We start from the raw sequence: 19,903 nt of genomic DNA on the forward strand, positions 1-19,903 counted from the left end.
AGACCTGTAGGGGGAGAGAATTAAAAGAGTTGAAGTCTCCTTCAATACCTCTTGAAGTACTTTTCTTAAATAGTGCTCAGTACTTTAAAACCTGGGTTAAAGTTACTGAGTATTCTCCAGATATTTTGCTTAAAAGTGAGAATTATGTCAGCTGAGGGAGCCAAAGAGCTTTGAATTTTCCTGATATTGCTGAAATACTTTCTCCTCTCCTCTCCTCTCCTCTCCTCTCCTCTCCTCTCCTCTCCTCTCCTCTCCTCTCCTCTCCTCTCCTCTCCTAACCTCTCTAAACCTCTCCTCTCCTCTCCTAACCTCTCCAAACCTCTCCTCTCCTCACCAAACCTCTCCTCTCCAAACCTTTCCTCTCCTCTCCAAACCTCTCCTCTCCTCTCCAAACCTCTCCTCTCCTCTCAAAACCTCTCATCTCCTCACCAAACCTCTCCTCACCAAACCTCTCCTCTCCAAACCTCTCCTCTCCAAACCTCTCATCTCCTCACCAAACCTCTCCTTGCCAAACCTCTCCTCTCCTCTCCTCACCAAACCTCTCCTCTCCAAACCTCTCCTCTCCTTTCCAAATCTCTCCTCTCTGAAACTCTCTAAACCTTTCTGAACCTCTCCTCTCCGAACCTCTCCTCTCCTCTCTGAACCTCCTCGAACCTCTCCTGCACATTGCAGGTCCATGGGAGATGTGTCTGCCACCATAACACTGAAGGTGTGTCGTGTGAAAGATGTAAAGATTTCTACAACGATGCTCCCTGGAGGCCAGCTGAAGGGACACAAGATAATGCTTGCAAACGTAACTCAAATTATTTTACTAACACCCAAGAGGCTGGGGGGTGGGTGTAACACAGATCCAGCCCAATGCATAATGGTATAGTTAGGTTTCTGGGTTTCCAGGTTTCTGGGTTTCCATGCCTTATCTAGAGGATTCCTGTATCCATCAGTGATCCTGCTCTGGCAGTGGGGTTGGACTCAATGATTTCTGGAGGTTGTTTCCCACCCCTAACACTCTGTGATTCTGTGATCTGTAACAAATATTCAGCTAGATTTTTCTTCAGTGGAGCAATGTTCCCCACTGTATCAGGACACTCCCTTGCGTGGTACTTTTCCAAGTGCAGAACCCAGTTCTGTTTTAAGTCTTCAAGGCTCCTCTCCAGCTGTAAAGCACAAGGTCTGAGACGCTATATTCCTTCTGAGGCACTGAAATCATGTAAGCACAGGTCACTCTGTGTTAATGGTACATAGCAATGGTGACAAGACAACAACAGGAGTCATTGTGTGAAATAGCCCACTCTTTGTTTTGATTTCAGGGTGTAACTGCAATGGCCACTCTGGCAGATGCCACTTTGACATGGCTGTGTACCAGGCCAGTGGCGGGGTCAGTGGTGGTGTTTGTGAGGACTGTCAGCACAACACCACAGGGCAACACTGCGACCAGTGCAAGGAATTCTTTTACCAGGATCCACTCAAAGTCATCTCAGACCCTCAGGCGTGCCTCCGTAAGCTTCTCTTTCTTAGCTTCTGTAAGAACTACTCAAAACAGTGTGGTTCAGTTTCTCTTTGATCTGAACCTATGGCATCTCCATGCTTAAATATTCACGATTGTAAAAATGTTACCAAACCTGTAACATCCAAATTGTTTTGGAACTGCTGCTACTGTTCAAGTAGCTGCATGACTGCATCATTGAACTGGCATTGTAGAAAGAGCTGCATATTCCAACTCATTGGTAAACTGAGCTTAGAAATGCACTAGGGCTGTCATCTTTCTTGAACAACATCAATATAAATATGAATAGCAGTAGAGCTGTTGCTTCTCTGATAGTCAGGGATTACAGAAGACATGCAAAATGGTGGGAGGATTAATAACTTTCGCTAGATACCTACCATATTGTGGTAGTTTTAGGCTATGCCTTTAAAAATTTTCCACAGATCTTGAACAGAAAGTGGTAGAATGTAAATAAATCACCATTGGGCATAAGAAGGAAAATAATGATAGCACTAAACAATCCTATTGGAGAGTTATCTACCATAAGAATTAGTTTGGTAAATAATTTCTCTCTTTTCACTTCTTTGGCTCTGGCTGATGCTTCTCCTGGATATACTTGTAATGGTACAGATGTTTTATAGATGTTGGATTTGCCTCATGCAATGCTTTATGGACAGATGTAAGCAGGTGAAGATGTTTATTGCATTATACCTTGACTGCATCACTTTTGTTGTGACTGGTATTAACAATAACTTCTCTCTGCTTTCTTTTCTCTGGTCTCTTTCTGTACAGGAGGGTAGGGAAGGAGGCAGGGAGGGAGAAGCTGTTGCAACTCCCCTGCTCTTTGGCCAGGGGGGTTCCTGTGCTGTTTATTAATTGTAAATACCTGTAAATGTTTTAAATACTCTATATTTTGTACATATTCATTGCATTTCATTGTGGAGTGTAGTTTTGCTTGTAAATACAGCTTTCATTTGCTTCCAATGGAGGTGGTCTGGCAAAATTTAATGTTGGGGGGAATTTCTCATCCCACCAAACATATGCAAGAAAAATAGTCTTTCAGGCATAAAGGTCATTCTGAAAGATGAGCTAAATTCAGTAACATAGGATGGGGAAAATGTTCTAAGTATAATTTAATTGGTGTGAAGAGTCTTTAAGTAGCCAAGGGGTGATTACCCAGGAGAGGGGTGTGGTAGATGTCAGCTCTGCTGTGAGAAATGGATAGTGCCTTAGGAAAAAACGGGATGCATCATGAAGGCATTCTCATAATATTGACAGCAGCTGTGCGTTAACTTTAAAGCATCCAACTCAGCGAACATGGATGAACATCTCTAATCTTTACAAGAATTCTGAATTTGTGCCTACCAGAGGCTCTATAATTGTGTTTCATGCTTATATCTAAATGCTCTTTTTCATATGTGCCTCTATGCTTTATTTATGTGCCTGTAGCCTGCAGCTGTGACCCAGAAGGTACATTGCACAATGGCACGTGTGAAAGCCGCACAGACCCTGCTCTGGGAACGGTCGCAGGCCAGTGTCCTTGCAAGGAGAATGTGGAGGGTGTCCGCTGTGAGAAGTGCAGGGCAAACTACTACGGGCTGAGCAACAGCGACCCTCTGGGCTGTCAGCGTGTGTAAACCACTTCTTTTATTCTTCTGCCTAAAGTATTTTTAAGAGATGAAGGTAGCTGAATGCAGACATGCACATACAAATGCACTATCTGCTTCACAAAATACCTGCTTGCCTACTATAACTTAGTATCAATGACATTTAATGTTCCTGGTGCAGCACCTGAGACTGAAAAGACATAAAGTTACTTGCAGAATACATGCTATACTGTAACAGATCAGGCTGTTGTTAATAGAAGGACTATTAAATATGCAAGTTATTTGAAAAGGGAGATAAAACAGATGACGATTATTTTGGCATCAAAATCAGTATAAGGGTGAATGAAAACCCACAGAGGGGATGTGAGGGTAATTGGACTCTGCACAGCACAATGCAGCATCATGACAGCAGGAGCTGCTGTCTTGCAATAAGAGCTTCCAGCCAGCTGTTCCACCAAGAGAAGCTTGCTGAAAAACACATCCTTTCCTTATCCGGGCACACTATGGGTTTGTGAGCACAGCATTGTTATACCCACAGCATGGTAGTCGTCAACACACAAGGACTGTGCAGTGCAGATCAGCACACAGCACATTGTAAACAACTGCAGTGGACTAGAGCTCCTACTTCCCCCTGGAGAGGGTATCCACTGAGGAAACATTCCATTCCCCAAGGGCAGTCTGAGGGTTGCAGGGTGCCAGGGCATATCTATTTGTAGAGCATCTGTCTGGAGGATGGAGATGGACTGTCATGCTGATGCCACGTCTAAAGCAAATGAGAGCCCTGATGCCATTACAAGGGCCTGCAGAGGTAATCATGCATTTCTGTCCCTGCAGCCTGCAACTGTGATCCCTCCGGCACTTTGCCCTTCTCCGTCTGTGATCCTGACACAGGAGAGTGCCTCTGCCAGCAGTTCACCACAGGTCAACGCTGTGAAAAATGCATTGTACGTGCTCCATTTTTTGTTACTACTTCTGCATGTGTTTTCAGAAGTCTCTTCTCCCATCTCCCACCAGAAAAGCAAACAATTAGTCAAAATTCAAAATAATTTTACAACTTTGCACTCCCATTTTGCATTGGCACATCTGGTTCTTCTTTACTGCTTACAAACATTTGTGCAAACAAATTGCACTGGAACGACCACTCCCAGGAAGGAAAGGAAATGAAAAGTCGTGTCCTCAGGTCATCTTTGCTGTTTACAGAGCACATTTCTTGCACAGATAGTAGATATCTGGCTCTTCTTGCAGTAGCTAAGCACCTGTGTCATCTGGCAAGGGAAGCAATCTCCCATGGCCAAGCACAGGCAGCAACACAATAGTGCTCCAGAGCATCATTCATCCAGGGGATGAAGCAAATTCTGTTGTGGTTTACATACATTAACATTTGCCATAAAATACATTTGGCTTTCTTTCTTTTTGCCAGGTAGGATACTGGGGTCTTGGCAACAGCTCGTATGGCTGTTCTGCATGTGACTGTGATATTGGCGGGTCTCAGAATAACTTGTAAGTTACTGAATGGGCTGCCCAGGGAGGTGGTGAGTCATCATATCATTGGAAGTGTTCAGGAGGAGACTTGATAGGGTGCTTGGTTGCATGGTTTAGTTGATTAGGAGGGTTGGATAATAGGTTGGACACGATGATCTTGAAAGTCTCTTCCAACCTGGTTTATTCTATTCTATCTTGAGGTTCTTCCAGTTCTTTCTTCACTTTAATTTTTATAAACTCTTACACTAGATTTTCTGATTAGGTTAATAGAGTCACAGTACAATTGGGACAATAGGCTGTAGACATAATTTCATCATACACAAACAGTGTAAAGTCAGCTTGGAATATTAGAAATGTATTGCCTTTGAAGCCAGCTTTGAAGCAGATTAAGCCAAGATTTAATAAAAAATATAAACCACACAACTTGAGAAAACCAGAGGCCCTAATATTAAAAGAAATTGGAAGTAAGTTAGAGGTGGCATTTGTACAGTGGCAGTTGAACTCCAAAAGTCTGTTGGTTGAAGGTCTTCTCTACTGCTATTGGACTTCAGACATAGGAGCACATAGTCCTTGTGAGCAGGTTAACCAAAGCTAGTAACCATCTGATTTGTTAAATAACAGTGTAAGTGTATGACAGCTACCATACTGTATCAAATCAAAGGCCCTTCTGATCTCATGTCATGCCTCCAAAATTGCAGGTGATAGATGCTTCAGAATAGTGATAGATACAGTAGTAGATATAGAAATAGATAGAAGAAATTGATATGGGAATAGATAATAATGGATGCTCAGGAAACATTCAGGTTTGGAATGGACAGAGAAAGACAAAGCATGTAACGTCTCCTAAGGGATGAAAAAGCATTGAATAAATTCAGCATCAGCAACTGCGGTGGTGGGGGATAGGAAGAAGTTTAATAGGGAACAGGATCTGACAGTGGAAGAAGCAAAGCAGGTCTAAAACAGGAGTGGATCTGAGCTGCTCTCATGCTCTGAGAACCCAGATGTGCCTCACTTACATTCTTCCTTTACCAACTTACCCTAGGTGCTCACCAAAGGACGGTCAGTGCAAGTGTCTTCCCAACATTGTGAGCCGCCAATGTAATGAGCCAGCTGTGGGGTACTTCTTTTTACCTCTGGATTATTATATTTATGAAGCTGAGCATGCAAAGATCCTTTCTGGCTCTGCACCCTTGGTATGTAGTTGACTTTTTAAGTGTCATAGTGAAAGAGGATCCATACAAGGTGGCACAGCAGCTGAGGAGAGCAGTCAGATACAAAGCTAGTCCCTTGACTATGCTCCAATCATCCTTGTTCTTCATGGACATTACTATCCTGTAACTGGCTGTTGCCAAGGGACAGCTGCAACAGCATGGTGTGACCTGCAAAGTTGTCCATGCTGCTTCTCAAGTGTGGTCTGGTCTAGCATGATTTAGAGAAATTAAGGTAATTATTTAAATTAGAGGAAAGCATTTGAGTTGCCAACAGTTTTCACAAACTGTGATATTTCTGGGAATCTCCAACAGTGGAAAAATCAAATTCCTCTCCACTCCACTGGACTCTTTCCTGCTGCCTTATATAATGGCACCCATTGTAGCCCAATTTCCTCAAGAATTTGACATTCATCTGTAATGTTTTTAGAAAAATTAATTAATTTTTCCCCCTGATGATGGTAGTTGTTCCCCATGCAGAGTACAAGTCTGGAATGCATCTCTTCTTCTGCCTTTACTAACATTTCCTCTCTGATGTGTTGTCCAGAAGCAATAGAGAAGGGATAATTTAAAAAATGTTTATTTGCATGTCATATCTGCAAATATTGAACTATAATCACAACCAGTGATCATCCTAATGTCCAATAATTAAATGGAAAACAGATGTGGACAGAGCTTATGAGAGGAAGTGCAAGCTAATTTTAAGAGTGTGAGGAAATAGGGTTTGGGCAGCTATTGCACCATAGTTTAGATTTTCACCCAGCTGAGGACAGAGCTCTTTTTAAGAATGCAGATTTTTATTTATCTGCTTATCTACCCTTCATAATTGCTGAGGCAGTGCTACTGCTTTCTCATCATTTCATAGGTTAAGCCAAGCACTCTTCCAAGGTGTGACATCTACTTCCAGAACCAAGGTTATGAATTTGTGATTGAAAATGGAAAGATTGTGTTAAACAGGAGCAAGAAACGAAGTGTAAGAAAATATGGACTGGAACAGGTAAATTGGTACCTGAATATTAAGATTACAGCAAATCTAACATTTTATTTTCAAACAGGGGACAATTAGATGTCTGAGCACATGGGATTCACCATGTTGGACGTTACAGTCCTAACACAAATGAAATTAATTTTTTTGATGCACAGTTGGCCTGGCTATTTTGTAATTCATACTGACAAGTTTGCTGTGCTCTCTCCAGTGCCATTGTAGACTCAGGTTCAATTAATTGTTTAGAAGAGCTCTGTTGTTTTGCTTGCAAGACATTTCCAACACTTTACATTCTCCAACAAATTTACCAGGACATTAACATACTACATGTAAATGCTGTCTGCTTTGTCATTGCAAGTATTGATATTTATTTATCCATGTCTTAATGAAAAGTCCAGTCATATCTGAAATCAAGCTTAATCTGTTTAAGGTTTGCAATATGAATGCTTGGAGATGCCAAATATGGTATGCATTGTGGTATGCATCATTCTAGTCCTTTTCATTGCTGTTGTGGATGTGGTCCTGGGCAATCTGCTCTAAGTGAACCTATGTAGCAAGGTGGTTGGACTAGATGGTCTCCGGAGGTCCCTTCTAACACCTGCCATTCTGTGATTCTGCAATCCTACACTTGGGAGAGTTCTTAGATTGGTGATTTGTAGCTTGTTCAGAACATAAAGCTGACTGATGGCTAGATGAGTAAACAACATGGCAAAAGCATTTTCTTTTTTTTTCTGAGTTTGTATTTTTGTAATTTGTGTGTTGTTGAAAATGTCAATGTATTTTTGCAGGGTGCTATGCAATTTGGACAGGACTCAGCTGTGACAGTGGTTTTCAGGCAGCCAGGCCCTAGTCGATCTGTCACATGGACAGGACCTGGCTTTGCCCGAGTTCCCAGTGGATCTGGGCTGAGGTTTGCCATCAACAACATTCCTTTTGCTATGGACTTTGATATCATGATTCGTTATGAACCTCAGGTACTTGTGATGTCTTGTGTGTCTTGTGATACTGTGATTGATGCAGGGTCTATTTTGTCAGCAATAGGATGCAGCAGCTTGTCCCAGTCTGTATTTAAAATGAAAACTGTCTGCCTTTTCATCTTTATCAACCAAGTAACATGCCTTCCACTGATCCCCTTAATCCTTCCCACTCAAATCTGAAAAATCAGTACAAGCATCAGCCAAGATTTCATCTTCTGGAGTTCCTCTTTTGGTATCTTTGCTTGGACTGGACTCTTGTTCACAAAGCAGACGTGCAAAAAACACTTCCTTTTAGATGAGCATCTTGCATTTCTAGCTGGGATTTTCTGTGAAGGAAAATGTGAACAGGCAGGAGTGATCTGAGTAGATATTTATCCAGGGCTTTTCCAGCTTCCCAGTTGCTCCAGCTGGCTCTGAGATACATAAAAATTGTAGGAAAACAGCCAAAATATTTTTTTTTCCTGAACAAAATTTTTCAGTCATGAAGACATGTCTAGAGAAATCTGTTAACCCAAATCTAGTCAAACCCAAGTCTGCACCCATGTCTTCAGAAACACAGGCAAGTGTTTTATGGTTACTAGCATTTGTACTGAGCTGCTCTTTCGCTTTGCAGCTCCCTGGGACAATCCTACCAGTAGAGATCCTCCTTCTTTTTACTGTATTCTGTTCTCTTACTGTCATTCTGAGGCAAATAAAACTCCCCATGGCCTAGAACATGAGAACAGTTTTGCAGTGGGCTGGTTGGCTAGCTTTTTCCTTCTAAGGGTTAGATTAAACAGTTGAATTTTAATGACTTTTGTCACAAAGTCTTCATGGTTTTTTATTTCTTATTAGATATGAGAGGAGGCAGATAATAAGGATATCTCCAGGACAACACTGTTCTAAGGAAACAATTTCAATGGCTTTTGCAAAGCTGTTTCCATTTGCCCCAGCTAAGGTCTCATTTCTGTCTTTGCTCTTCCGTTGGCCATTGCAAATACATTGTGTTTTTCACAAATAACATTATTTTTATAGTCCTTAAAGGACAAAGAGAAAATCTATTTTGTCACTTGAGATGGCTTTCACTAACCCAGGCAAAGAGAAAGTGGGGTTTTCAGATGTGAAAAATTACTGTATTTTTTTCCTTTGTTTACAGTCATTGGAAGACTGGTTAGCAAGTGTTGCTGTCCAGCCTGCTGGTATTTTGTCAAGTCCACGCTGCCATAACAAAGGCCTTTCACAGGAGCCACATGTGTTGCCTCTTCCAGCTACAAAGAGGTCTGACTGTTCTTGTCTTTTTGTCTGTACATTTTCTGTCTGGAGATCTTTTACCGAAGCACTGCAAAGCAATTAAAGTGTGGGAAGTGGGAATATTACAAACACATGTGGCCTTTCCTGTTGTTGTCACACCATAGGTTCTAAGGAACAGTCTGATGCTCCATTACTCAGTGTGGCAATGGTTTGCCCAAGCCAGGGTAGCAGTCTGAGATCCTGCTGGGATTCACTGCTGCTTTGGCAAAGACCCAGCTGCAGCTATTTCAGTATAGGAAGGAAATACTGACTTAGATTCACTGTTTCAGCCTACTTTCAAAACCAGCTTTTCAGCTAGGGCCTGTGTAAAGAATAGAGAGGAGCTAAGAGGAAGTGATCAAAGTCCTGGTCAAACAGGGGCAGGAAAGGACAAATATGAACAGAGAGTTGCAAACTCCTGTGATTGAAGTAGTAAAACCTGCCATTTTTGTCTTAATGTCACCAGGTTTAAACTGTACTTGGCGAACTATCCAGGCAGAAGTCGTTCAGCTTTCCTAAAGACTGCAAGCAGTAGGGTCAGGTGTGCTCCCTGCAGTAGCAGGCCTTACTTGGGGCTGCAGGCATCAGGGTACAGGCACAGAGGGCAGGGAAAACTCACAGTATCCAGTAAATTTGCCTTGTCCCAACTCCTGGCTATAACTATGCTTTATTTCTGCTGAACAGGATTGCTTTTCTTCAAACTCCAGTCTGCCTGGAGCCAGGAGCAGAATATTCTGTGGATGTGTATTTCTCTCAGCCCTCAGCCTCTGACCCAGTGGCAGAATTGTTCATCTTGATTGATTCAGTGAGTAGTTCTGTCGCAATTCCCTTGAGGGTCTATTTATACCAGTGTGATTTTTTTTTTTACACAGACTTGTTAAAAATATTTAAAAATAATTTATGGTGTGTTTCAATAGAAGTTAATCAAAATGTGCTTCTGCTTACTTCTGTTGGCACTGTGTTTGCGTGTTTTTATACAGCAAGACAGAATTAGATCTATTGTACCTCTTTTAATTTTAATGCACAATAGCTCTTAAAGTCATGCTAGAGTATAATAGAGTATGTTTCCCTATCTGTTGCTCATTTACTATGAACACACTCCACACATGCTGACAAGATGCTGTGGTTAAGGATATAAAATCATGAAGTTCTTCTTCACTTAGGTCTTGGGGTTTTTTTTTAAGTCTCTGTAATTTGTCTGCATTTCATTAAAAAACTATTCCCACCAAGCCAGGAACTGGATGTCAGTTTTGGGCCTTTATCTTGAGAAAAATATTAAGTCCATTCCTCTAATTAATTCTGTAAAACTATACTTGACAAAGGCTGTCCGTGCTTGGACGTAGAACCTTAACCTGATTTTTGTTTATCTTAGTTATACAAGTAAAACTGTTGGCCAAATACTGCTTTTGGAGTCATCAACATAGCACCTCTTAGAAGCAAAACCCCTTCTGAGTGTATATCTGAGATTGTATTATAATCTGACTTTTTATACACAGTCACTTTTATTTGAAGAACTTGGTGAGTGTCTAGACCTTCAGAATAAATGTAAATTTGGATGACTGAGCAGCACAATGGCAGACTGGAAAACACAGTGTTCCAGACCTCTGTCTTTGCAATGTGCAGCACAGTAAGAGAATGTGGGAAATTCTGGGTTTCAGTACATCTAAGCAAAAATATTTTCTTTTCCCTCTTAACTCCAAAGCTTGGACTTATTCCCAGAATCAGCTCTGTGGAGAACTTGTGCAGTGAAAAGGATTTAGATGAGTACCAGAAGTATCACTGTATTGAAATTGCATCTGAAGTTGGACCTCACATCCTGCCTGAAGTATGTGCACGGCTCATAGTGAGCATGTCAGCCCGTATTCACAATGGTGCTGTTGGTAAGGAGCAAGCTGCTCAAGCAGCTCTTTGGGACAGTTACTGGTTTTCCTTTGGTGGAGTTAGTAAGTGAAGCATGTAGCATGTAATGGACATATGATATATGTCCTGTTGAACTCCGAGCACACTGCAAACGCCTTTTGGTGGCATGGCTCTCAAAGCTCATCTCACCTGACAAGCTTCATGCAGCAGCTGTGATTGTGTGTTTTCTGAAGAGCATTTCAATCAAATGCAGCTTCACTAGATGGTCAGTAACTTCCATAGTATTCTGGATGCTGTAAGAAGACAAGAATTTTTAAGCCCTCTCACAGAATGCTGCAGGTCAGTCAGATGCCTTCAGACATGGTGGCACACAAGCTGATGTGCCGGAAGAGATGCACCAAGAAAAGCTCAGTGGTTGTTCCAGCATAAGGATAATGGCAGGTGGAGTTTGAAGCCCTAGGCAGTCTCCTAGTCCCACTATGGAAAGGGCAAGCTAAGTTTCATGTTTCAGGAGACTTCCCTGGTGTTGGGCCCGGAGAAATGAAGCTATTCTGCACTTCCAGTAATTGGAGGCACCTTTCTGGACAATTTAGATGACCAGCTCCTTTCAGAGAACCTTGCCTCCAACAAACAGGAATGCAACCTAGAATCTGCTTGATTTGGACTATTTTTAGAAGGACCTATACTTCACTCACATTTAGTGAGAGAGGTAAAGGTGAGCCCAAAAGTTTGGGCTGTGCTGACTCCCCATTAGCCTGAGTCCCACAGGAAGGGGATTCTCCCAATGAAACATGGCACTTTGGCTTTCTAGTGCTGGCATCTGAGCATCCTGAACAAATATCCTCTGTGAGTTAGCAAATCAGCTTTGCTTCACAAGGTGTCCAGAAAGCAGCAAACAGTACATAAGCAGAGGCTGCTTGCAGGTTATGTCCAGTGATGCAGCTAGTTCTAGATTTATGTAAAACTCTTCTAGACTTCAAGGTATCTCTATTTTGGATCTATATTTGGCTATGCCAGCTGCTGTCCTGCCCAAAATATGTGCTGAATTCTGTACCCTGAATATAAAAGCTCTAATGCTAAGACTTGAGCAGGTGCCTGGCACACCATCACCATCAAATAATCATTGGTGGTCAGTGAACTCCTTATGAGAACACTCTAACTCTTTCCTTCCTAATTTTAAGTGTAAACCCCACAAGTTCACAAGTCACACTCCTTTATAACTGAACCTGTTTTGATTTTCTTTCCCTCTGGAAGCATGTAAGTGCAATCCCCAGGGGTCACTGAACACCAGCTGCAGTAAACTGGGGGGCCAGTGTCAGTGCAAAGCTAATGTTGTGGGACGCTGCTGTGACACTTGTTCTGCGGGCAGCTACGGCTTTGGCTTCCATGGCTGCTATGGTGAGTACTTGGCCAGCACCAGTGCCATTACCCAGTATCAGTATCTGTCTCTTCATGCATGCCCCACCTCTTTAAGGCTTTAAATTCGTGATTATATGTGAAGCATGTATAAAATGTTTCCTCAAATTACAGATTTTCCATCCCCATTGCTTGCACTGCCTTGGAGCAGTGTCAGTGATGAGGAAGTTTGGTGGGAACATACATGTGTTCAGGGGACAGCTTTGCCTTTGGTGTTTTCCAGCATGCGAGTGCCACCCCCAAGGCTCACTGAGCCCCCTGTGTGACCAGGTGACAGGGCAGTGCTCCTGCCGCTGGAAGGTGGGTGGTCAGCACTGCAGCCAATGTCTGGCTGGGTATTTTGGATTTCCCCACTGCCGTCCTTGCCTGTGCAATGGCTATGCAGAGCTTTGTGATCCAGTGACTGGAGGGTGCCTGAACTGCCATGGGTTTACCACTGGAAGCCAGTGTGAAAGGTAAGTTGATGAGCAGTGATGAAAAGCTCATCCAAACGCTGGTGCTCTCTGAAACATATAGCTGATGGCCACTTACATGCCCATGAATGCATCCATGACCTTAACAGGACACATACTGAAAACCAGGATTAAACTGAGCCTAGCTGTGAAATAGCAAGTACCTATTTGTTTGGCAAATGCATGTGGGAAGGTGAATGTAATGCATGCACACAGCATTGCAGCAGGATCCCTGCAAGAAGGCATTGAAGATTTGGTTGCCATGGCACCATGTGCTTGGGGACTTGTGAAACACTGCATATAATATAGGCTTATTCATGCTGGCTTTTACATTGCCAAGCACCATTTTAATACCTGCAATTATCTCTGAGGAGCTTAAATAAACATGCCCTGTTTACTGGTTCATATCAAATGAACTTTCACATGTTTTCCAGCTCTGTTAAAAATAGTGCTCCTCCTCTTTATTCTATACACTGGCAGCAATATCACAGCTCAACACAGACATCAGAACATAATTTGCTAGCTGTTTATTTTAGTTTGTCATTGGACCTTGCCATTGACTTTTAAGAGGATTTCCCTATAAAACCTATTGAGCTTTCCTTGCAGTGCTTTTGGACAACAGAACCTTTGGCTATTGTGCTTGTAGGTGGCAAATAGATTAAAAATGGGATACTGAAATACTTGTTGCTCTGTGCCTCTGCAGGAGCCCCTGACCCCAGGGTGAAGATAGCCAAGACTTTTAGCCTGGCTTGCATACGCATAAAGAATTAAGTTTCCATTTGCCATGTTAAAGCAGATCAAAGACTGGGGATGCTTCAGGAGCTGCTGCATCACTGCAGCTTCAGTGCCATGTGGGGCTGGGACACAGAGGCAGGGATGGAAAGCAGGGTGGTGGAGGTGGGTGAACCCCTATAGTTCCCTGGCTGTCTGGATAACAGAACAGCTACCACTACCTCAAAACAGCTGTCACCCTGGGTCTGCAGACCATGTCAGACAGAACATGGCTGATTTCAATATATATACTGTGTCTAAAAGATGCAATATTCTCTGACTGAATTGTTTCTTTTTTCCTCTGTGCCAGGACTTTCTAATGTCATGACAACCACTTTTTTATGTGTGTATGGAAACAGATGAATATATGTGTTGATAGGTGAATATAGAACATTTTTGCATGGCAGCTTTTAGCTATGTGTGATATCATATGTATATGTCAACATTAAAATTGTTCCAGAGTAGGTGAAAGTCTTCAGAAATATTCCTTGAAAAGAAAGCATATGTGGGTTTGTTTTTTTTTTTCTTTTTGCCCCAGATTTTGGGACTGCAACTTTGATTTTCTGGTTTAGAACAGTTTGGTATATTCTGTACTAGCTAACAGGGATAGCATTACAATGACCTGGAATGTTAAATCGGTTATACAGGCGTATAAATTGATTCACCTTCAGGAACTGAAAGGAGCTCTTGACAAATTCTGCTGCTTTGGTTAATTGCTTTTACAGGTGCATAGATGGCTATTATGGAAACCCTCTGAACGGAGAACATTGCCGCCCATGCATGTGCCCTGGGGCACCTACAAGCAATAGGTATTTTGCACATTCCTGTTACCAGGACTCACAGTCTGCACAGTTAGTCTGCAATTGTCTCAAGGGATATTCAGGTATGAAACAAAATAGGAAATATTTTTTATTCTATTAAAATGAATACATGAGAGAAAAATTACCATCTTCTGCCCATCCTCTCTTCAGTAATGACAGTAATAAAATAGATAACACTCAAATTCACTGAAATAAGGTGGGGATGTCCTGATTGAGAGGAGTGGGAATTGTGCAATTAATGTTTGGAAAACGGATTCACCTACACAGAAAGAGTGATGCCATTCATCAATAAAATGACATGCTCTAGAAACCTCCTTTTTCCAGAAGCAGTACATTAACCTGGTGGGGAGAGGTAGGGAAAACTGCAGTTGCTCATCACCTCTGAAAAACAATCATTGGAAGCCCAAATTGGAATAAATAGGGCATTAAAAAGAGCTGATAAGGTTTCCTAATCAGAGAAAATAATTTTATCATATAGAGGAATCTTTCTTTGACATTATGCCCAAAATCGACTGCTTCTCCACTGAAATGGTAAATTTAGAAATGAGGTTTCCATTCTCAACTGTCTCAAATACAAACTAATGCCTTCCGCCCTAAGATCCTGTTGACTTAGCCTGAATTTCTACAGGGAAAACTGAAGATATTTCCCTACCCATGAGCATTAGAAAGTTCTCCAGTGATGGAAGTAAACCCTGCTGAGAAACAGTGCCAAAAACAAAACCAATCCTGTCATCTTTACTTAGGCCAGGTTCCTTTATAAGTAAAGAGCAGTTTTCCTTGAGTAGTTGGCCAAAGTGATCCTTGTTTGTACTCATGCAGTGGACTTGTACCCTCACAAACCACTGCACTCCTCAGTTCTGGACTTTCTTCCTCCTGCTCCTTCCCATCAAGGCTGTTGGTCACCTCTGGGGTGCAGAACTCACTACCTTAGAGACTGTGAAAGGTTCTGTTCCCGAGAACCATGGCAAAGAAGCAGCATCCTTGGTTGAGCATAAGTCAGTGAATGAGGTCCAGCAACATCACCCTGCCCAGAAAGATTTCCAAAATGAAGACAAGTGGCACCTTGATCAGGGCAGTCATTAAGATAGTGTGCAGAAGTAATTGCAATGACAGTGAACAAGGAGAGAGTGTCCCAGAGCTCACCTGGTTTCCTGGGGATCCTCCACTGGGTTACAGAAAGGAGGGTAGATCTGCCAGACTCTGGGTTGTTCCAGGAAATGGCACTCCCACCTTCTCATGCTGCTGTCACTGTGAAGGCTCCCAGGAAAATCCTGCAAATAGGGCCAGCCCTCACTACTGCCATTGAAAGGACTTTGCTGGAAAAAGATGTTTGGAGGTGTTTTGTGAGGGGTACCTGTTTACTCCTAATAAAAGGACTTCCTTGGTGAAAAGAGTTTGGGATGAACAGAGTGCATTTGCATTAGACTTTAGTGTGGGAGGTGTACTTTAAACTGATCATAGGATTAAAGTGCAACAGTCTCAAACAGGTGAATATTTTCCATTGGAAGTGTGCTTTGAACAGGCAGTCTGAATCTTTTAACAATATTACTGGAAGTTACATATTTCACTTGAATTCCCATCAGCCAGCAAATATTTTTACCTTCATCTCTGACAGGAAATCAGTGTGATGAATGTCCTAGTGGGTTCTACAAAAATCCAAGTAGCCCCAAGCTTGAATGTGCTCCATGTCCCTGCAATAACAACATTGATGTGACAGACCCAGAGTCCTGTAACAGGGTCACCGGGGAATGCACCAAGTGCATACACAACACCCATGGAGCAAATTGCCAGTTCTGCAAACCAGGGTACTTTGGCTCAGCCCTCCTTCAAAACTGTCAAAGTAAGTAAGCAACAGCACTGCAACTGCCTATTACTAAAAAGAAAAATAAAAAATTTAAAGAAATTAGGCTACTGGGAGAGGTTACTGGAGGGACAGTAAAACTAAAGCAGATGAATGGAGCAAAATATGAGAAGACTAAATATATTTTGATCCACTGATACAAATAATTGTTAATATAACATACTTTGTCATCCAAATCTCACTGAATCTCATACTACATATCACTCCTAGAAAATACTCATAGTTTCATAGTTTCATAGTTTCATTCAGGGTTGGAAGGGACCACAAGGATCATCTAGTTCCAACCCCCCTGCCATGGGCAGGGACACCCCACACTAGATCAGGCTGGACAGAGCCTCATCCAGCCTGCTCTTAAACACCCCCAGGGACGGGGCCTCGACCACCTCCCTGGACAACCCATTCCAGGGTTTCACCACTCTCATGGTGAAGAACCTCCTCCTCACATCCAGCCTGAATCTCCCCACCTCCAGCTTCATTCCATTCCCCCTAGTCCTATCACTACCTGAGATCCTGAGAAGTCCTTCCCCAGCCTTCCTGTAGGCCCCCTTCAGATACTGGAAGGCCACAATTAGGTCTCCTCGGAGCCTTCTCTTCTGCAGACTGTACAGCCCCAACTCCTTCAGTCTGTCCTCATAGGAGAGGTGCTCCAGCCCTCTGATCATCCTCGTGGCCCTTCTCTGGACACGTTCCAGCACCTCCACATCCCTCTTGTAATAGGGGCTCCAGAACTGGACACAGTACTCCAGGTGGGGTCTCACCAGGGCTGAGTAGAGGGGGAGGATCACCTCCCTCGACCTGCTAGCCACACTTCTCCTGATGCAGCCCAGGATCTGATTGGCTTTGCGGGCTGCAAGTGCACACTGAGAGCTCATGTTGAGCTTTTTGTCCACCAGCACCCCCAAGTCTCTCTCCTCAGGGCTACTTTCCAGCCAGTCACTGCCCAGCCTGTATTTGTGCCTGGGATTGCCTCGACCCAGATGCAGGACCCTGCACTTGCTCTTATTGAACTTCATGAGGTTGGCCTGTGCCCACCTCTCCAGCCTGTCAAGGTCCCTCTGGATGGCCTCCCTTCCCTCCAGCGTGTCTGCTGCACCACACAGCTTGGTGTCATCAGCAAACTTGCTGAGGGTGCACTCAATGCCACTGTCCATGTCCCCCACAAAGATGTTGAATAAGACAGGTCCCAGGACTGATCCCTGAGGGACTCCACTTGTCCCTGGCCTCCACTGGGACATGGAGCCATTGACAGCCACTCTTTGGGTGCGGCCATCAAGCCAGTTCCTTATCCATCTAGTGGTCCACCCATCAAACCCATGTGTCACCAGTTTGGAGACCAGGATGTGGTGTGGGACAGTGTCAAAGGCTTTGCTTAGGTCCAGGTAAACGACATCAGTTGCTCACCTCTCATCTATTAATTTTGTCACCTGCTCATAGAAGGCCACCAGGTTGGTCAGGCAGGATTTGCCCTTGGCAAAGCCATGCTGACTGTCCACTCATTTGTGAAATTAAATCAGTACTCTCTCTTAGGAAAATAAATGTGCATTCAGCCCATTCAGGAAGGAATAAAAGTAAAGGAATAAAATATTTTTATCCATGGTGCTGGCTGATGCCAACTGAGCAATACTCAGTTAACCAGATGATCCCTTGCTGAGGTCTCTGTCTTACCAGTTGTTTTCATTAAGTGGTCAGAATCATATTTTTCAGGCAGTTTAATAGACTCCATGAGGGCACTCAGCACTTCTAACAGAAAGGCATGAGTGTAATCAAAAATAAGTCATGAGTTTCTTTTCAGTGTTTCCCAAAGACTATTTTCACAAATGGGATTGATTTCTACAGGCCAGACAATTGTAGGTACTTTCAAGACATTCTTTTTCTGGGAATCTCTATAATACAGTTTCAAGCCCATTCTTTGTTCATTCTTGGAAGATGTGTTAGAAGTGGTTGAGCAAGAGCTTTTGACTCTTCACAAGGAAGATTTCTTATCTTATTTGGCTTATTGGCGATTACCACTGCCCACTGTACATCAGCTTCTCTTTACCCTCTTTACACTTTACTCTAATACACCTTCATTTTTGTGCTGGCATTAAAAGTACTGAGCATTCCCAGTAAATTTGCTCAAAGCAATATTTCTAAGCTATTACAGAAAGATAGGTAAACTGTATGAGATAAAAATGCGTTCAAGATTACCGAAGTAAACCTACAGCATGAGCTCTATGTACAGCTCTGATTGTCCATCACCTGTCTATGTTATCATCTACTGTAGTAATTTTCCTTCTTTTTCCAGGGTGCATGTGCAATCCAGCAGGTGTTCACGCAGCAATGTGTCCAGGGGGAGAAGCAGCCTGTCTGTGTGACCCAGCCACAGGAGCTTGCCCTTGCCTGCCCAATGTGGTGGGCATGACCTGTGACCAATGTGCCTCTGGCTACTGGGACCTAGCTAGTGGAAAAGGATGTCAAATCTGTGACTGTGATGAAAAAAACTCCCTTAGCAACCAGTGCAACCAGGCAAGAAAATTACTATGTTTTCTGGGGAGCAAGGTGGTGGTGTTTTGGCATGGCATTGTGGGGACCCTCTTATGAGGATAGTTTTCTGTTGTGCTCCCTGAAAACAAGAAATCTTTGGAAGTTTGCAGTTGGTGCAATCACTTTGAGTCATTAATCAGATGTGTTGTTCTGACAATGAGGCTTGCTTGTAAGCAATTGTCTTTGCCTGTGTGTTTTTTTTGTCAAGTGATTCTAAGAAATACTTTGGAAGAAATGTCACATAGGAAAGTATACATATAGGGATGAGAGAAGTCCAGGCATGAGCCCCAGAGTCTTAGGAGTATTTTTTTAAGTGTTTATTCTCATAAAGTAGCAGCTGTTGCCATTACAGAATCACAGAATCACCAAGGTTGGAAGAAACCTCAAAGATCATCAAGTCCAACCTGTCACCACAGACCTCGTGACTAACCCATGGCACCAAGTGCCACATCCAATACCCTCTTGAACACCTCCAGGGATGGTGACTCCACCACCTCCTTGGGCAGCCCATTCCAATGGCGAACAACTCTCTCAGTGAAGAACTTTCTCCTGGTGCAGCTTGAGACTGTGTCCTCTTGTTCTGGTGCTGAGTGCCTGGGAGAAGAGACCAATGCCCTCCTGGCTACAGCCTCCCTTCAGGTAGTTGTAGACAGCAATAAGGTCTCCCCTGAGCCTTCTCTTCTCCAGGCTAAACAATCCCAGCTCCCTCAGCCTCTCCTCATAGGGCTTGTGCTCAAGGCCTCTCACCAGCCTTGTTGCCCTTCTCTGGACATGTTCAAGAGTCTCAATGTCCTTCTTAAGCTGAGGGGCCCAGAACTGGACATGGTACTCAAGGTGTGGCCTAACCAGTGCAGAGTACAGGGGCACAATGACTTCCCTGCTCCTGCTGGCCACACTACTCTTGATGCATGCCAGGATGCCATTGGCCTTTGCTCCTCTATCAGACTGCTATATTACCTTTCCTCATCTTTAATTACTGTGCACTTTTTAGGGCTAAATGTAGAAAAAATAAAACCGCATTTCAGAATAGAGCTGAAATGGCAGTCCCATGGACTGAAAAGCAATTTTGCTATTGACTTCAGAGCACCAGGAGCTTATCCCAAGCTCTCACTGATATTTTTTCACAAATGCTTTCTCTTCCAATTTATTTAGTGGGTTTATTATTTTTCCTAGCAAATGTAGCTTTTA

The 19,903-nt window shown here is 43.1% G+C and overlaps 1 protein-coding gene across 1 annotated transcript in view; it reads left to right on the forward strand.

Moving 5' to 3' along the window:
* The window catches only part of LAMB4 (laminin subunit beta 4), a 49,544-nt gene that overhangs the window by 11,552 nt on the left and 18,089 nt on the right, over positions 1-19,903 (forward strand). The window contains exons 9-24 of the mRNA XM_068166753.1: positions 673-793; positions 1,308-1,496; positions 2,933-3,112; positions 3,925-4,034; positions 4,511-4,590; positions 5,615-5,765; positions 6,646-6,777; positions 7,554-7,739; positions 8,878-8,999; positions 9,696-9,816; positions 10,714-10,891; positions 12,126-12,269; positions 12,511-12,742; positions 14,236-14,393; positions 15,947-16,171; positions 18,477-18,697. Coding sequence (XP_068022854.1) covers positions 673-793; positions 1,308-1,496; positions 2,933-3,112; positions 3,925-4,034; positions 4,511-4,590; positions 5,615-5,765; positions 6,646-6,777; positions 7,554-7,739; positions 8,878-8,999; positions 9,696-9,816; positions 10,714-10,891; positions 12,126-12,269; positions 12,511-12,742; positions 14,236-14,393; positions 15,947-16,171; positions 18,477-18,697 — 2,550 coding nt within the window. The remainder of the gene's footprint in view (positions 1-672; positions 794-1,307; positions 1,497-2,932; positions 3,113-3,924; positions 4,035-4,510; positions 4,591-5,614; positions 5,766-6,645; positions 6,778-7,553; positions 7,740-8,877; positions 9,000-9,695; positions 9,817-10,713; positions 10,892-12,125; positions 12,270-12,510; positions 12,743-14,235; positions 14,394-15,946; positions 16,172-18,476; positions 18,698-19,903) is intronic.

This window comes from Melanerpes formicivorus, unplaced genomic scaffold, assembly GCF_026170545.1.
Source record: "Melanerpes formicivorus ecotype bairdi unplaced genomic scaffold, bMelFor1.0.p_v2 SCAF_3, whole genome shotgun sequence".
In the NCBI taxonomy this organism is placed as follows: Eukaryota; Metazoa; Chordata; class Aves; order Piciformes; family Picidae; genus Melanerpes; species Melanerpes formicivorus.